General features: G+C 55.7%; 1 protein-coding gene across 7 annotated transcripts in view; it reads right to left on the bottom strand.

Annotated features, from left to right (window-relative positions):
- Beta-spec (spectrin beta chain) overlaps nt 1-17,194 on the bottom strand; it is a 40,739-nt gene extending 23,545 nt beyond the window's left edge. For all 7 annotated transcript variants that reach the window (XM_077681601.1, XM_077681602.1, XM_077681604.1 and 4 more), the window contains exons 1-14: nt 17,056-17,194; nt 16,523-16,664; nt 16,292-16,443; nt 13,880-14,053; nt 12,394-12,566; nt 10,035-10,892; nt 8,711-9,218; nt 7,409-8,263; nt 5,378-5,506; nt 5,243-5,293; nt 4,363-4,878; nt 3,290-3,462; nt 1,622-2,851; nt 402-864 (exon numbers count right to left, since the gene is read on the bottom strand). In XM_077681601.1, the coding sequence (XP_077537727.1) occupies nt 402-864; nt 1,622-2,851; nt 3,290-3,462; nt 4,363-4,878; nt 5,243-5,293; nt 5,378-5,506; nt 7,409-8,263; nt 8,711-9,218; nt 10,035-10,892; nt 12,394-12,566; nt 13,880-14,053; nt 16,292-16,443; nt 16,523-16,658 (5,418 nt within the window). In that variant the 5' untranslated portion in view covers nt 16,659-16,664; nt 17,056-17,194. The remainder of the gene's footprint in view (nt 1-401; nt 865-1,621; nt 2,852-3,289; nt 3,463-4,362; nt 4,879-5,242; nt 5,294-5,377; nt 5,507-7,408; nt 8,264-8,710; nt 9,219-10,034; nt 10,893-12,393; nt 12,567-13,879; nt 14,054-16,291; nt 16,444-16,522; nt 16,665-17,055) is intronic.
- Between the last annotated feature and the right edge of the window lie 259 nt (nt 17,195-17,453).

The raw sequence follows: 17,453 nt of genomic DNA, 5'->3' as shown, positions 1-17,453 counted from the left end.
GACACCACACACCGTTACCCCACGGCGGAAGAATAAGCATCTACAGTGCAAGGGTCGTGCCACTCTACCACACTGTGCACTTTGATCTTAGCCCAAAGGCAGAGAAAGCAACCCATCTGCCCCGGTTCCCCAAGAGCAGCAGAACAGATCTCGCTCCTGACAGGGGACACCCGCAGCAGATGACGACGTGCCACTGCCTCCTGGAGGACGGGATTCGAATGAACCGGTCGATGGTGCACCACCGGCCGTTGTGAGGAGACAATCACAACCCTGCTTCTCAGCAGTGAGCGAGATGTGTCCCTCTCCCCTACACTCCAGTCATTCCCCACCAGTGCAGCCTTGCAACTCCACTCCTTGTTCCCCTCTGGTCATCCCTGGTTAAGGTGTGAGGCACCACTCACGAGTATCCGCTGGTGGATGTCGCGGCAGTCGTGGAAGAAGCGGTGCAGGTCCCAGGAGGCGGCGAGCACCTGGGCACGGGTGTCCATGAGCTCGAGCAGGTCGGCCCAGGCCTCCTGCAGGGCGTCCTTCCACTGGGCCGCCTGGGCGGCGTCGGGGCCCGTCATGAGCTGCTCGGCCTGCTGGGAGGCCCGCTGCACGCGCTCCTCGCCCGTCCCCCGAGTCTCCTCGCGGAAGGCGTTGAAGCGCTCCCGCAGCAGCGTCACGTGCTCGTAGTCCTGGCCCAGCTCCTGCGAGCTGGCCACCACCTCGCGCTCGGCGATCCACTGCATCAGGTCGTCCACCTCGCGGCTCAGCGCAAACAGCCGCAGGGCCTCCTCCAGCTTCTGCCGCCGCTCCAGCGCCAGGTCCCGCAGGCCCGCGTACAGCTTGTCCACTTGCGACTGCCGCACCGTGATCTGGTCACTGGGGTGCAAGGCAGGGGAAGGACAGAACACGGTCACCCGGGCACACAGGGACAGCGGCGGCACGGTAAAGAGCACCGAGAACGAGGGCACCAGAAGGAGAGGCACACGGGCAGGACCGGCACTGCCGACACGTTCCTTCCTCGTGTCTGCATTCTTTTGCCCTTCTTACCCTGCCGATATTGCTCTCATCACGAGCTGGCCAAAACTTCTGTGTTGCACGGTAACGGGAAAGGCAGCGAGGGGGGCGGAGGGAGGAAGAGGTCACGACAAGGATTGAAGAGGGCGACAATGAGGAGTGAGTGGATGGGAGGGAAGGAGTGGAGGAGAGAGGGGGGGGGCATTGTGTGGCAAAGGCAGTAGAGAAGCTATCATCATTTGACATCTCTTACAGCAATGCAACTAGATACATGGCCATTTTATTAAACTTTGGTTCTCATGCCAGCCACTGCAAAAACTGGATAACTGCTTATGCAAAAGCACGGCTAGCTCGTGCAGTGGGAAAATAGTGCCAGTGACAAGATAAAGTTCCATTGGCAAGAAGCCCGATGTCCCCATAAGACAGATCACATTGCTCCAACAACAGTGTCATTGGCTGCAAACAGCATGTGGCAAACCTGACATGAGCAGTTTTCAGTGATGTGGTAGAACACGCTCAAAGAAGTTCCCAACATCTAATGTCGCTCCAAACTGCAGTGCAGCAAAACAAGTGCCCTTCAAGCTGCTTTTGGTGTCACAAACAACGTCTGGGTGCCCACCTGTCGGGGTGTCCCTCCTGGACGAGGCGGCGGGCGGTGTCGCCCAGCTGGCGCACCGTGTCGGCGTAGTCGTCCACGGCGGCCTCCACGTTCTGGTGCTTCTTGCGCAGCTTCTGCGCAGACGCCTCGTCGCGGCCCCGGTCCTCCACCATCATGTACAGCTCCTGCTCGCTCATCCAGGCCTCCGCCTCGCTGGCGTCGAAGTAGTACTGGTGCGCCTTCTCCGACACCAGCAGGTCCTCGCGCCGGGCGTCCAGGGCGCGGCGCAGCTCGGCCCACAGCTCTTCCAGCTCGGCGGCCAACTGCTCGAACTCGGGGCCGTCCCGGTGGCCCTCGGCGGCCAGCCGGCGGCCGTCCTCGCAGATGGTGGCCACCCGCGGCTCGTGGTGGTCCACCTCGTGCCGCAGGGACTGCTCCTTCTTGCGTAGCATCTGCACCCCGAACAGGGACGAGCCCCGGTCGGGCGAGCGCACCAGCGGCAGCTTCTCGGCCACCCACAGCTTCTCATCCTCCACGTCCCGGCGGAACTGGTACGCCTCCTTCTTCTTGAGCAGCTCCCGGCGGCGCTGCTCCAGGGGCGCCTGCAGCTTCTCGAAGCGCTGCTCCACGACGGCCCGGCGGGCGATCAGGTCCTCGGCGCGGTTGGGGTCCAGCTTCTCCAGGTAGTGGGCCTGGCCCTGCAGGGCGTCCACCTGGCGGGCCTTCTGGGCCATCTGGTTCTCGACGTCCCGCTGCTTCTGCAGGATGAGCGTCACCGAGGCCAGGTCCTGGCCCGTCTCCGAGACGAGCACCTGCGACTCGAGCTCGTCGATCCACGAGTCGATGTCGTCACAGGTCTGCTCGTAGAGCACGTGCCGGTTGTCGTCGAACAGCCGCTGGCCCTTCTCCTGGGTGGTGGCCTCCAGGGAGGCGAACTGCTGCCCCAGCTCTTGCAGCTTGGGCTCCACGAGGGGCGCCATCTCGGGCTTCTCGGCGATCAGGGCCCGGCCGGCCTGCTGGGCGCGCTCCAGCCGCTCCTTGTTGGCCTGCACCTCGGCCTCGAAGGCCTGGTGGCGCGTCCACTTGGAGTGCACCGTCTTGGCGCTGCGGTACGTCTCGTCCTGCGCCACGATGCTCTTCTCCTGCACCCACTCGGACAGCTGGTCGCAGTCCTGCAGGAACTGGTGCAGCGCCAGCTGGTCCGCCAGCCGGGCCATCAGCTCGCTCGCCTGCTTCCGGTTGGCGTCCCGCCTGCACCAATGCACCGCGCTTCGTCAGCACGTAGGAAAAGAAAACTGGGCCCACCCACGGCAAGGGTCCAAACACCAACGTCATAAGATGGATAGCCTGTGCACTGCAGTCCCTCCGCTGTCTTGACCGTACCCTTTCCACACCTACTTGCATCAATTGAGCCGCAAATGATAATAGTTCCCACGAGGATCCCATTACAGAACCAATGAACGGGGCCACAATTTGTAAGGGCATCTCGAAGCATATCAACCTAGCTTGTAAGGGCAAGGAGTTCAGTGAACCCTTTTTTGGTTGGGAACAATGGCATCACCGCAAACTAACCTCAGAGAGGCAACACTAGCTGCTCCCACTGCCCACTTCAGTAATGACGGTCCGTTATACATGTTGGTACGCTGCGGGGGGCACCTCACAAGAAGATGCCATCAGCTGCCAACTGACCTCTCGAGGATGGAGTCGGCCTTCTTGCGGATCTTGTCCGAGGCCATGTGCCCCTCGCTGCAGAGCCTCTGGGCGTGCTGCACGACCGCGTTGATCTTCTCGTCGTTGGCCTCCATGGTGGTGAGGAAGGCCTCGTGCCGCTTGATCAGGTCCTCCACCTGCTCCAGGCTCGTCTGCAGAGGCCCACACGTCTCCCCTCAGTAAGCAAAGCACTCGCCCTCTCCCTCCACCCTAAGCCTTGCGGCAGGACACCATGGCAAACTGGGCAAGCTGGCATGCCTTTACGCTGAGCAGCACGTGAAACTACCAGGGTGGGAGCCCACATGGGCACCGCTCACTTCCAGCTGCAACTGAACACAGGTACTCAGAGACTTCCCAGTTCTAGACAGATCGAGGCTTGTTCACAAGAAATTCCCTCAGAGAAAAGGTCCTTCAGGAATACAGCAGACAATCTACCCCAGTGTTGCTCCCCAGGCAGTCTCTTGGCTGTTCTACACATAAAACACTGCTCATCCAACAGAGACAGTCAAGTTACCCGACAGAACTTTACAAGTTACCCCCACTCCAAAAAATGCCTTCAGCAGCACATTCATGAAAGCTTCTCTGTTTCTTGCTGTGGGATACTTCTGATGCAGGTTTTCAATGAAGAAGAGGGCTAACAGGTCGACCCGGAACCCCAGAACCCACGAGTACGAAGACTCCGAGTTTGTAGATTGGCATAAACGTTACTTTCGCAATCATGTGTATGTGATGGTAAAACTCAACCACGTTCGCTAATTCGTGGTGCACATTTTTTTCATTTCAGGGCACAGGCATCCTGTATTTCTCAAATTCCACTGTTATTGTCACCCGAGCTACAATGTGACCTTGCTCCCTAACCCTAATGCCCATGTCCCCAACTTCAGGAGATGCGCATCCAGGGTTAAAAAACAAGGACGAGAGTACCATTCCAGCTCAAACGAGAATAACGAAGCAGAATTGTGGAGACACGTGACACACACGTCCTGGAGCCACGACTTGCGCGTCATGGATAACAAGGGGAGCGTGTCTGCTCTCCAGATGCCCCCACTCACGGGGCTCTCGTCCTTGGCCAGCTGGTGCTCCTGGCGGCTGAGCAGCACCTCGGCCTGCTTGGCGTCCCGCTGGAAGAGCTGCAGGTTGAGGGACTGCGAGAGCAGCGCCTGCCGGTTCTCCCACATCTGGCGCAGCTCGGCCCAGCCGTCGCGCAGTGCGCGCAGCCGCTCCCGCAGGAACATGAACTGCGGGTCCTCGTCGGCGGCGTCCGCCGTGATGCGCTCGCCGTACTCCATCATCTTGGCGTAGTCCTCCGTGTAGTTGTCCACCTCCCCGCGGATGAGCCGGTGCTGCTCCAGCAGCCGCTCGGCCTCCTGCAGCGTGGAGGGCTCGTCCTCCGAGGCGATCTCCGTCTGCGTGCGCGTCAGCCACGCCTGGAAGTGGTCCAGGTCGCGCAGGAAGCGGTGCAGGTCTCCGGCCTCCTCCAGCTTGGCGTCACGCTCCTTCAGCAGCTGCGTCAGCTGCTCCCACACGGCCTTGATCTGCAGGATGCGCTCCTGGATGGCCTCCGCCTCCTGCACGGGCAACGGAAGGCGCCTCAGCCGACGCTCTCTCAAGAAAGCTCCGCGCTGTTCCGTCACACCCACTTCAATCCACCCAGATGGACTGAACTGAAGACGTGCTTCTCCTTGAGAACACTGGCTCGCAGCAATTTTTCCAGTCAAGTTAAAACTATGCATCACTGGTCCATAGCTCAAGATGACCCAACTTTGGCTCAAGGTGAAAGAAAGGTGAAGGGATAAAGAAAGCTCACGCTTAGCCCTTAAAGCTAAATCTCCGCGCAGCTCAAACGACCCCAGCGTTAACTCAGCCATGACTGTGAAATGAATGCAGGGTGTGTGTGCACTGCCCTGGAAATGGATCAGAGAAGGCCCTCACCTCGGGGTGTTCCTGCTTGATGCGCTCGGCCTCCTTGTCGAGGGCGTCCAGCTGCAAGGCAGAGCCACCGTCAGCAATCATGCGCACTTAGTTGTGCGACGAGAGTCAAAACAGTGCTGGCAGCAGCAGGCTCACCTTGGCTTGGATGGCAGCCAAGTCGCGCTCCATGCCGGAGAGACGGCGCTGGAGGGTCATGATGCCGGTCAGGTCGTCACCCAGGTCCTCGGTGGCTCGCAGGAGCTTGGTCTTCTCCTCGATCCATGTCTGCGAGGCAACAAAGAACGCTCAGACTCACCTGGACTCTTTCGGTCACGTCACGCTGACAGGACAAGAGTTTTGCAGGAAATATGACACTGTTTCCAGCTCACTTATTTTAATTCTAGCTTCAATCTTTGTACAGAACAGCCCTGGTAAATTTTATCTGTCTCCCAACAGGCCTATAAATACACTACTTTCGAGGCATTTGTAGATTTTAGACTTAGCACTTTATCTTTCGAGCTAAAGTTGTACTACAGTCGAACCCGGATACATTGAACTCCAAGGGGATCACAAAATTTTTCATAATTCAAAATATAAAATATGCCTATTTGAAGATTATCTGATGACTCCATACATCACTAAGAGGTTACCGAGATTGTGACAAGTGGCAGCTAACCGATCTGTTCCTCAAAGCACAGAAAATTCGAACCACGGTGCGATGACCACCGCACTTTAATGCAAAAAAGCCTGCGAGCTTCACTTGCTTCTCCTTCTGCATCACAAAGTTCACCAACCTGTCTTCAAGCTTACAATGCCGTCCAAATGAGAAAGTCTGGCGCTGCCTGCTGTGCCACAACAGCGGCAAATCTGAGCACTGACTCAAGCTGGGCTGCAGTCGTCAGGGCCACTAGCAGGGTGCGCTTCTTTGGCATCCGTGATGTCCACCACAGCCTGCACATTGTCGTCGGCACTTCCCAACTCCTGTGCTATTGTGTCATTCAGGATGCCGCATGGGACTGCCGACAACTCTCTAAATTCACTCTTGAGGAACTCAGCACCGTCGTCTTTGGTATCTGAACAGCTCTTTAATAGAGCTGTGCAACGAAGCCACTTTGCACACAACATGCTCTGGAACGGCGGGCCGTGGCCATGCTGCTTTCGCCTTTATGTCAGTTTTGATGTGCAGCATTTCGCTCAAAAATGCTGCGAAAAATTTCGAATACCTTTGCAACCAACATCTCTTCACAAACCTGTGCCCCCCAAGCTATGCCCGCTTTCATCGCTAAATCAAAATTCTATTTTTTCCGGGACCACGGCTCCAAAGCGCGTGCCACGGACAAAACAAACATCCACCAGGCCGCCCATGCCATATCAGTCCCCTTGCGCTAGCCACCACTGGTAACCTAAGCGCTGAAGCACACAGAAAAAAATGCCAGAAACCGAGCGCCTCCGGTTGCTTTCTCCTCCTCCTTTAATGCCTTTCGCACCCAATCACTCTCCGCATTCTCGCTACCATGCGTGTGCCCCCATCCCCATGCCAGCAGGTGTTGAAGGCCATTGAAGTGACGCGGCTGACCCCGCCTCCTTCTCGCCGAACGCCGCAACGCCCGCAAGAAGTCATCATCATCGTCGCCCCCATCCCACCAGGAGCAGCACAGTGAAGGGGTACTTGCGGTGTGGCATTCGATGCGTCGAATGTGTCCGCGACTGGTAATTTGATACACGCGTACAACAGCACTATACTTTTGCATGGGATTTCCAAGAGGATGTTCAGACTGATCGACATGAACAATAATGCGATATATCCGGGTTTGACTGTACATTGAGGAAGGTAGATCTTTTTTTTTAAATTTTATGCTGTGTTGTACAGCTTCAAAAGTTGTCCGTCCCAATTATGCTTCCATGATCCGCTCTCACACAGCGCAGAAGATACTTCCCCTTGGTGTGTCAAGAACCAAAAACGAATGGTGTAACCTTACACAATGCCCGTTCAGCCGTAACTGAACTGCACCTGCAAACCACCTTTGTCTCTGCATTCAAATTTCAGGCAGCCATGGTGCCTGCGCAGACAGACAGGTGGAAATCTTCAAAAACAATTACTAGAGCTGAACCTGGAACCCCACTTTTGCTACCAGGGGGAGAGAAGTTGGCAATGCAAGGCAGGCAACTCTGTCCCAAGGCACTCACGATGGTCTCGCGGCACTCGACGTGGAAGGTCTGCACGCCGTGGGCCGAGGCGATGCCGTCGCGCTTCTTCTCGGCGGCATCCCGCAGGGAGGCCCAGCTCTGGTTGAGCGCGTTCTGCTTGGCCAGCACCTCCTCGGCGTTTGGGTGCTCGACAGAGAGCAGCTGGCGGGCCAGCTGGTTGACCACGGCCACGCGCGAGGCGCTGCCGTTCATCTCCTGCTCGAAGCCCTCGAAGCGGTGCCGCACCACCTCGGTGTCCTCGGCGTCCCGCGTGAGCACCATGCTGTCCAGCATCTTGTTCTTCTCCTCGATCCACTGGTGCACGCCGTCCGCCTCGTTGAGCAGCGTGTGCAGTGACAGCGCGTCCAGCAGCCGCTGCTTGCGCAGCCGCCCCAGGTCCAGCAGGTCCTTGTAGCGGCGGTCGATGGACGCCAGCCGCTCCAGCACCGCGGGTGACTCCCGCTCGGCCAGCGCGCCGGCCTGCGCGTGCAGCGCGTCGATGGCCGCCGTGTAGCTCTTGAGCTCCTCCATCACCTCCTTGTGCTTCTTGAGCAGCGACTGCACGTTGGCCTCGTCCCGGCCCACGTCGTCGCTCGACACCAGCATCAGCGTGTCCAGCATCCACGTGTCCACGTCGTCCGCGTCAGCAAAGAACTGGTGGAAGTCCAGTGCCTTGGCCAGCCGCTCGGCCCTTTGCGCCTGCAGGTCGCGCAGCCGGTCCCAGGCAGCCAGCACCTCTTGCGACCGCTCGGCCACCCGCTCGGAGCCCGGCGTGCCCTCGGCCGCCAGGGACTCGCCGGAGCGGATCACCGCCTGCAGCTGCTGCTCGTGGGCCGCCAGCTCATCCTCCATCGCCTGGGACAAGGGGGAGGGAGGGAGACGTCCTTCACTCGGGAAGAGGCGGCACGCGTATCCTTTTTGACTGAACGTTGGGAAAGCCTGCAAATCAAGCTCAAGCACAAAGCGTGGCCGTGACAATCATGAAGTCGACAAGGGAAGTGGCAAGAACGACTGCCTTTTGCCCAATCAAAGGGCGACTATAAAAAAGAAAAAGTGGGAATTGTGTCCTCATAATTATCTTTTCAATCAAAAGTAATGTCCACAAGAGGCGCAAAACAAGAACAAAGGCCACAGACTGCACTGGTAAAGCCTTAAAGCTTTTCCAATCGGCAACTCCATGGCTGCTTGCATCTTTGGAGTGACCACAAGTGCAATATACCCAAGTGCCCTCTCCACTCTTTGGGCCACAGAGCTCTCACGAGGAGAAAATGGTCTATCTGGTGCTCGCAGGGAGCAGCGCACCTTGTTCTTGGAGATGAGCAGGTGCACCATGGTGAGGTCATGGCCGAGCTCGAGCGACGAGAGGATGCGGTCCTTCTCCTCGATCCAGGCCTGCTCCTCGGCCATGTCCCAGTAGAACTGCCAGAGCCGCTTGGAGTCCTCCAGCCGGCGCCGGCGCTCCGTGGCCAGGGCCAGCAGCTCGGCGTAGGCCTCCTCGAGCTGCTTGACGCGCTCGGCGACCACGGGGTCCTCGGCGGGCGCGGCCCCCGCAATGGCGGCACGCACCCGCTCGCCCAGCACGTTGACGTCGGCCTCGAGCAGCGAGTGCTTCTGCAGCAGGTCCTCGACGCCCATCAGGTGCTGGCCCAGGTCGGGGCAGGCCAGCCGCCCCTTCAGCTCCTCCATGGCGTCCACGATGTACAGCATCTCCTGCAGGCCCTGCTGGAGCTGCAGGCAGGCCTCCAGCCGCGCCCGCCGGCCCCGCAGCAGCTCCAGCAGGTAGCTCCACAGGCGCAGCACGTTGTCCTTCCTGCACACGCGGGAGGGCTCGCCGTCAGAATGCGCAGTCAAGGGGCACTCCTCCTCTATGCTGCAGCAAGAACGGGCAGCCAAGAGCTTGGGGGAAGGGGGGAGTCACGACATCACGACAGAGCCCATCGGCAGTGGTTGCCATCAGGATTGCGACAGCATCGAGAGACGCGATAAGGGTGCGAGTGAACAACTATACTCTGGAAACTATGAAGTGCCAGGCTTGCGAACTCAACCTATATTGCTCGGGACAATACTGAAACTTTTTTAAGCTTGTTGGACTCGCAATAAAGGACGTCGCAACAGTGTCTTGGGCTTACTTTCCTTCTGTACTATTCTTTTTTACACCGCGACAAGATGAACGAAAAGCTGGCCGCCCTCTACATACTTCTCAACAATACGGCCATGCAAGTTTTGGTTTGAACTATCTTGGTGTTGGTCTAAGCCTGCTTTCCACCAACACGGAGGGGAAGCAGGATCACGACCTTGGAAACCAAGCAGCGTGTCACCGCTCTTTTCATCGTAAGGAGCTGCCCAGTGGGGTTTATCAAGCGGAATAACCAGCACGATCATGACCCAGCCTCTATCAGAGATGCTGCGCTGTCAAGGCGTCAACTGGGACCATATTTCTCACCAAGATCTTCATCTACTTCTCCTACAAACACTTTGCGCCAAACACCACCATAGTCTTATTAATCGCCTTCATTTATGTTTCCAAGTCCTTTTTTAAAAAGCCTCCGAAAAGATGCGCATCATCGGTAGGCCGAGAATGCTCAGCGCTCCTCACAAGTCAGCATGCTGGGCGTGCAGCACTGACCTGGCGTTGATGCGGTCCACGTCGTGGTAGCCCTCGGCCTCGAGCTCGCGCGCCACGGCCAGCACGGCCTGGACGCGCTCCTCGTAGGCCAGGATGTCGGTCTCGATGGCCTCGTGCTTCTTGGCGGCCGCCTGCGCCGAGGCCAGGTCCTGGCCGAAGTTGTCCTGCGACACGAGCCGCTGGTTCTCGGCCAGCCAGGTCTCGCGCATGCCGGCCTTGCGGTCGAAGCGGGCGGCCAGCTGCTCGAGCTTCTCCTGGCGGATGAGCTCCTCGCGGAGGGCCAGCTCCCGCTCGTGCTCGGCCTTCTCGAGCCGCTCCCAGGCGCGGTTGGTGTCGGCCAGCAGGCGGCCCTCGCGGGGCGTGTACGGCCGCTGGTTGTTGGCCCGCAGCCGGCTCTGCAGCGCAAACAGCAGCACCTCCAGGTTGCCCTTCTCCTCGAACTTGGCGGGCTTCTCGGCCGTGCGGTACGTGTTGAAGGCCAGCAGCTGCTGCTGCACGCCCACCAGCGAGTTGGCAAAGTGCCGGTCCGACAGGGCCACGATGGTCTCCTCGATCCAGCGCAGCAGGTCCGAGGTGAGGCCCTCGTACTCGGCAATCATGCGGTCGTTCTCCATGGCCGAGCCCACCACCTTGCCGATGCGCTTGCCCTGCACCGTCTCGGCCTTCATCTTGGAGAAGTAGTGGTAGTAGGTGACCACGTAGGTGATGATGGACTTCTCGTCCGGGTTGTCCACAAACACGTCCTCCGCGTCCAGCAGCCGCGTCAGGCCCAGCTTCTGCTCGGCCGTCGTGAACGCGTTGTTCAGGTTGTAGATGGCGTTGGAGCGAGACAGCTTCTCGTACTGGATCAGGTCTGGCCTGCACCACGGGAAGAAGCGACGCACGACAGGTTCGCACCAAAATGGCATAGACTGGACCGACGTGGGCACAAGGGCGAAATACTGCAGTGGTCAGAGTCCTACAATGCGAACGGTGCCACTACTAAGGGTGCTCCTGCCCTTCAATGAAGTGGTTTTTGCTTTCAAATACGACTTTGCACAATGCAATCCACTCATTGTGATATTGACAAAACCAGAAAATCTGACTGTTATAACCAACTGTCGTTATATCTGGACCACCAAAACAAAACAAAAAAGCACACATACTCCCCTTTGCATGTTCATATAGTTACTCACCAGGTCGGATGAATCGGGTCGAACTGCTCGAGTCGCGGTAAAGAACACTTTATTACGGAGTACATAAATAAGCAGAAAATTATTAAGCTATGCTTCAAACGAAAGCCTGAAATATGCGCTTGCTTGAGCGGCAGCTCAAGCTTGACAGTTGCTGTGCGCGTCATTTCGAATTGTTGCCTGCACACCTGTGGCAGTCCTTTGAGTGTGCACAAAACCAATCGGCAACTAGATGGACCGCAGGGCATTTTGTGAAGACATGGGAGCTGGGGCACTGGTCACAAACATTCCAGCCGCGAGCAGTCAATAACCGCTGGTAGAGAGACTCTTCAGCATTGCTGTAGAAGGGATCTCTAACCTTATTTTACTGGTCATCGTGGCCTCCGGTGCGGGCCTTCTTGAAGAAATCTCCAGATTTGATGATCATTGAAACTGTCGACTGCGAAAGCCCGTATTTTTCCACAAAGTTTCCAACCTTGAAACCCTGCCGGAAATCCCAATGGATTTGCTGCTTCGCCGCAAGAAATATTTGTGCCACTATGCTTAGGCGGCGCTATCTCTGCGATAGCAATGACTATAGTGCTCGATTTTGAAGGCCGCGTGTAATGCCCCCTCGCGGATTTCTCCACACCACTCCATTTGCGGAACTTGTGAGAAGTTTTCCCGTTGTTCTCTTCAATGTGTTTCATTACTTTTATCAAACTTTCAGACAAATTTTTGTGGCAAAACACCTTCCGGGCAGCCAGAATTACACAGGGGCAGTGGGAAAATTGAGAAATTTAAGAAATTTGACTGTTACAAACGATATATCGTTATATTCGGTATTGTTTAAGTGGATTACACTGTACAGCAGATATTCGAATCAGAAGTTGTTCTAAAAATTGTGTGGTACCACCATTTTACGCTACACATCTCTCATAGAAAATGCAATAAAAGCAGATTTCCTGAAGTCAGCTCCAATTACAGGCTGATAATGTGGTCTTCATGCGCGGGGTTCTCAGACCCCAAAATAGGTGACCTGTTTTCGTTAGACATGGAGAAAATGCCCTTGACAGCTATGTAAAACCTCGTTAGTTGAAGGTTCATCAGGTTACGGTACATATTTGTATAGATGGCATTTCGAATGATCAGCCAAGGGTCATTGAGACACGTCCCAGGAACCATCGCCCCCTGGGCCCCCCGCTGACCTGTGCTTGTGGATGAGGGCGTTGAAGGCCAGGCCGTCCCTCCAGCTGGTGGTGAAGTTGCGCACGTTGACGTTGGGGTAGCCAGCGGTCTTCATCTGGCACCACAGCAGCAGGGCGTCCTTGGCCGACTTGGTCTCCTGGTTGTCCACCTGCTCGATGGTGATGTCTTGGATCTGCACAAAGGGGGACGGCAGTGAGCCAAGGGGGAAGGGGACGAGGGCACTTGCGAACACTCCACTGAAGGTTTCACCACGAGGGTGACTTTGTGATGGACCAACTCCCTCTTTTTTGCAGTTGGAGCGCATGAACATGACAGACCTGGCCCACCTTTTTAACGATTCACTAGTCTAGGTACTGCTGAAGAAAAAATTGGCCTGGCGACAAGTTCTCAGCCCTTCCATACCCCCTCGCACCACTGGAGACCAAACCTTTAATCAGGCTGTGGCTGGTGCTTCACCCGCCGTGGGAATTTCAGTCAAGTGCCAAGCGCAACTCGAGGAGAGAATAAAGACAGGAGCACGCCTTTCCTATCCTTTTCTTTCCTTGAGTTGTGCTTGGCGCTTGACTGAAATTCCCACGACCAGACCTTTGCCACTTGTCTTTTGATGAACTGCCAAGTGCTGCTCATCTTGTTTGGGGCCAATCCAATAGCCGAGGTGGGAGGGGTGAAGTCATCATGAGAGTGCGAGGAGCGCTGCAGGACTCTTTTCACAGCTGTACGACTAACAGCCTGAGGGTCACTGTGGATCGTACAACGACTCTGCTTACCCCAAGAGTATATGAGAGAAAAGGGCACTGGATCGCATCTCAGACAGTCCGTGGCAAGTTTGTGAATCATAAATGATAGGGCCGCATCCACACTTATTTCACCAAAGTTTGGCTTCTAGCAGCTACTGAAATACAGTTATGTTAATGAAAAAATTTTTCCATTGTTCAGACACTAGCCTCGCTCCCCAAAACATTTTTGGTCATTACCAGCAAATAACAGGCCCAACAGCAATGTGACCCCCTCTATCAAACTCCATTAACAGCAAACGTAACGCGTAACGCCACAAGCATTACCAAGACTGCTTTTGGGTTGATTAAGCACCGCCTTCATTGCTGGCCTACTTTCTTCCATGCAAAACCAAACTGTTTCATAACCAACTTCCATTTTTTTCTGCTACTGGCACTGCCGTAGAAAGAACAAGCGACCACTGGATGTTACACGGCTGTTTCGTGCATTGCCCGCGCCTCCTTTGTCGTACAACAGTTCCTACAGTGTTGTCAACCCCCCTCCCCCATCGTCCATCAATCTCTGTCAAACAGCGGTTGATGTCGTCGTACACTGATTGTTCCCTTCTCTGCTGCACCTCAAACTCCCCGTGCAATGCGCATAAAAGCCAGAGTAATTGGCGAGTTGGTAACTGTTCACAGTGGCACACACACGGCAATAAAACAGCCGTGCCATAATACTCCAAAGCATCGTGCTGCCCCCGCGACTCGCCTGGAAGCGCAAGATGATGGTCCAGATGAGGCCCAGGGTGAGGCGCGAGTTGCCGTCGACAATGTCGTGCGAGCCCAGGTTCTCCAGGTGGACGCGCTGCTCCTTCAGGAAGGTCAGCGCCTTGTCCACGTTCTCCAGGCAGTGGATCTTCATCTTGCCCTTCGTCGGCTTTTGCTGCACGCACGCACAGTGAACGAACGGGAACGGTCGAGGCGACACTGCGCTCGCGCGCGCTTTTGCCCCCTTTTTAGTCGCCCACCAACTTCACGCTGGTGAGGACGACAGCGTAACAGTTCAGTTCAGGAAACCGCCGACTGATTGATGACCACCCGCGCCTATTCAAGGGACACTTTATGCCCTCACAACGAAAGGCAACTTCACTCAAGAGTATGGATCCGCTTGAAAGCCGGCACCATGGCCTTCCAAATTTCAAATGCCATTTCATCGGGAAGGAGTTCCACTGATCTACACGACAATCCTCAAAGAGACAGTTGAAAGTTTCCACGTTTGCCGCCCATATTTTGGTGTCCCCACTACAGCCCCGTTTCATTTAATTTTAGACTTAAAATGCGCCAGAAAAAAACAATTATTAGTGATAAACACATAACAACCTACAAATGCGCACAGAACATGCACTTCTTTTTTTCCCACACCACCAGTGTTGGAAGCGCTAAGTTACCCTGTAATTGTACAGCCGGTGACAGAAAACAAAAAAAAAATGTGAAAAATTATTAAAACTGTGCTCTTTAAGCAACAAGTTTCACTTGTAATTATGGCACGCAGAAACTGCAGCCAACAGTACGAGCGTTTGCATTTCAAAGACTTCGTAACCTCAAAGGTTGCTGGTGGTGCTCCTCGACTCAAATCGCATTCCAGCTCAAAGGTTTCATTTTAGCCAAATGATATTTGACTCTACGCCTTTGAAACGCCCGTATAGCAGGGGTATAACTTACTCAGGCACTTGTGATGTTGACACAATTACTCTTGAACACAATTGCTTGCTCAACACAGCATTTTCAACTACATTATCCTACTGGCTGGCCACTGTGCTGGAAGTGCCTCATGACTAACAGCGGCCAAGTTAGCTGGCATTACTTCACCAGACTAGCTTACGTAGGCGCCTGTCGCAAAATACTTTTTCTCGCACACCACAAAAAGAAAAAACCCTCAAGCACACTTTCTGCGAGGTAAACAGATTTTCCCAATTCCTTCAAATCGATCGTAACACGAGTACAATAAACATGAACTTTCTTAAATGTGCTGTTTTGCTTTTTTTTTTTGCATTTACATAAAATGAAGAGAAAGCTTGCTCTAAACATTTTTTGGTATTTTTTTTTACAGTATGAAGTGCCACACCCAATCAGTAACAACTGTCACAACCTTGGCACAATGTAACAACTTATCCTATAACAGTTATCGCACACGATATCAACAATACAATAACAGCCATCTTTAGGTTTCATTAGTTCCTAGCTGCAACTGCAACTACAAAAGCTTGTAAACCCCAACATGCTTGCAGCCTCAGCTTTGAGTAAACATTACGAATGCTCAGAGGTTTCTTGGCTGAGGTGACTAGCACGCATACGCAATGCACGCCACTAGAAATGAGCAAACGCTGCCGTAAGCCGGGCTTCTGCCCGAAAAAACTACCGCCAACTGCAGCCTAGCATTCTTCCAACTTCGTCTGTGCATAGACGCCGCAAACTATTGTATGCTGATGAACGGAGCATCCGATCCCACAGCCCAGCTACGTTGGGGCATGCAAGAAATTAAAGCGGGCAGCGGCACCACAAATGGGTTCGTGAACAATCACTAGTTTGGTGGCAGCCAGGAGGATACAAGCAACCCAACTGGGTTGCTTTCGTTACCGGTACACCCGCATAACTGATTGATTGATCTACTGGGGGGTTCACCACGCTAAGCTGCGCCTGGGCTACGAGGTGTGCCGTCGTGGAGGGCTCCGGAGTCCCTCGAATGTCTCTAAATGTGAATACGCTCTGCGCGAGAACGTTCCATCAAAGCACAAAGCTACTAGTCATTACTGGAAAGAGGAAACGTTAAGGTGACACAACGCAATAAGGGCAAATCACTTTGGTTGAAAGACAGCTGAAACCCCGCGCTGCACATAATTTGACCCACCCCAAGGGTCATTGCGGGTATCGTGACATCTCCTGTAGTGCATGCACACATCATTTGTCAGGAGAACAGCTGTCCAACCTCGTGTCATTTGCAACAGCGCAGAGCTCGTTTTAGAGAACAGCAACGGCTCTTTGACATGACGTCTGTCGTATGACGCTCGGTGTTCCTAATTAGCTACGAGCCTCCGTGCGCATACATGCATACGAACGTGCGGCTGACATATAGTAGTCACGCCAACGATTGGTGGATGGACAAGAGCGAGGAGTGCGTTACCAGCTTCTCTCCGGAGAGGATCTCGAGCAGCTTGATGAGCATCTTGCCGTCTCGCATGTCGGTGGTGAGATCAGTGATGCGGCAGTTGGCCCGGACCAAGTGTGAGTTGACCCATTTGCAGAAAGTTTTGCGCTGCACCATCTCGCGCTCCTCTGCGGGGGACAACAGGGGAAGAAGGAGGGGAACGCGTGTGAGGCGAGTTCCTGGCGCGAGTCGGGCAGCCGCGCCCACCTGCGAGGGCCTTGATCCGCGAGCGTTCGAAGAGTCGCGACGAGCTGTTGCCGCCGTCGTAGTCGTAGTCGTCCATCTCCTGGGCGTTGGCCGTGCTGGGGTCCCAACGGATCCCCACGGAGATGTCCGTGGTCATGCTGACCTGCGTGCGAACCGACGACGCCAAGGTCAAACCCCGCGCTCTCGACGTCCCCCACCCGGATCGAGTGGCGGTGCGGGGACGCACGGCCGACGAACCTCACCCCGCAGTCCTAACCCTCCCCGGTCGGCAGGGCGTCGGCGAACGAGTCACCGCGTGCGAAAGACCCCATTCTCCGACGCCCCGCCAACCGCACGCGCGCCGGGATCCAACAACATCTGGCACCTTCGGGAGCCGGCACTAACGGCGCTGGCGCAAGCCTTCGCTTTGCGGCAGCGGTCTGCTCCGAGAGTGAAACCTACGACCGCCATGTTTGATGCGGGATGCAGCGAGACGCGACTCCGCGGCGGCCGAGCGTTTTGCGTCCGGGAGGAAGACGGCGGAAGCAGCTTACCGTTGGTCCTGGGACGCGGTTATCCGACTGCGGCTCACGGAAGAGAGTCCAATGCTCTGACTATCCGGCCGCCGCGATCCGGCCACTCCCGTCAATGGTGATGAGCTTCCGTAGTGGTAGTACGGGAGAGGAGGAAGGAAGACTCCAGGATGGCGCGACCCCGCCCTGCACGCGGCGACGCGACGCGCCCCCGCCACCTCTCTCGCTGGGCAAGCGCGATCAATACAGGCGCCAGCTGAAACCTGGCCGGACCGTCGGCTGCTCGCCCAGATTTCGAGGCCGTGCACGAAATTAAAAAATAAACCTGAAAATGTGTCTCTCGCGCCACGTTCGGTCAACGGTTGCTTCTGTGGTTTTGCAATACTTTTGACGGCGTCCGTCTCCTGGTAGGAGGCGTG

Source organism: Haemaphysalis longicornis, unplaced genomic scaffold (genome assembly GCF_048455015.1).
Source record: "Haemaphysalis longicornis isolate Haplotype H1 unplaced genomic scaffold, Haemaphysalis longicornis Haplotype H1 scaffold_8, whole genome shotgun sequence".
In the NCBI taxonomy this organism is placed as follows: domain Eukaryota; kingdom Metazoa; phylum Arthropoda; class Arachnida; order Ixodida; family Ixodidae; genus Haemaphysalis; species Haemaphysalis longicornis.
Note: the sequence above shows the minus strand (reverse complement) of the source record. Positions and strands in the feature narration are given on the sequence as shown.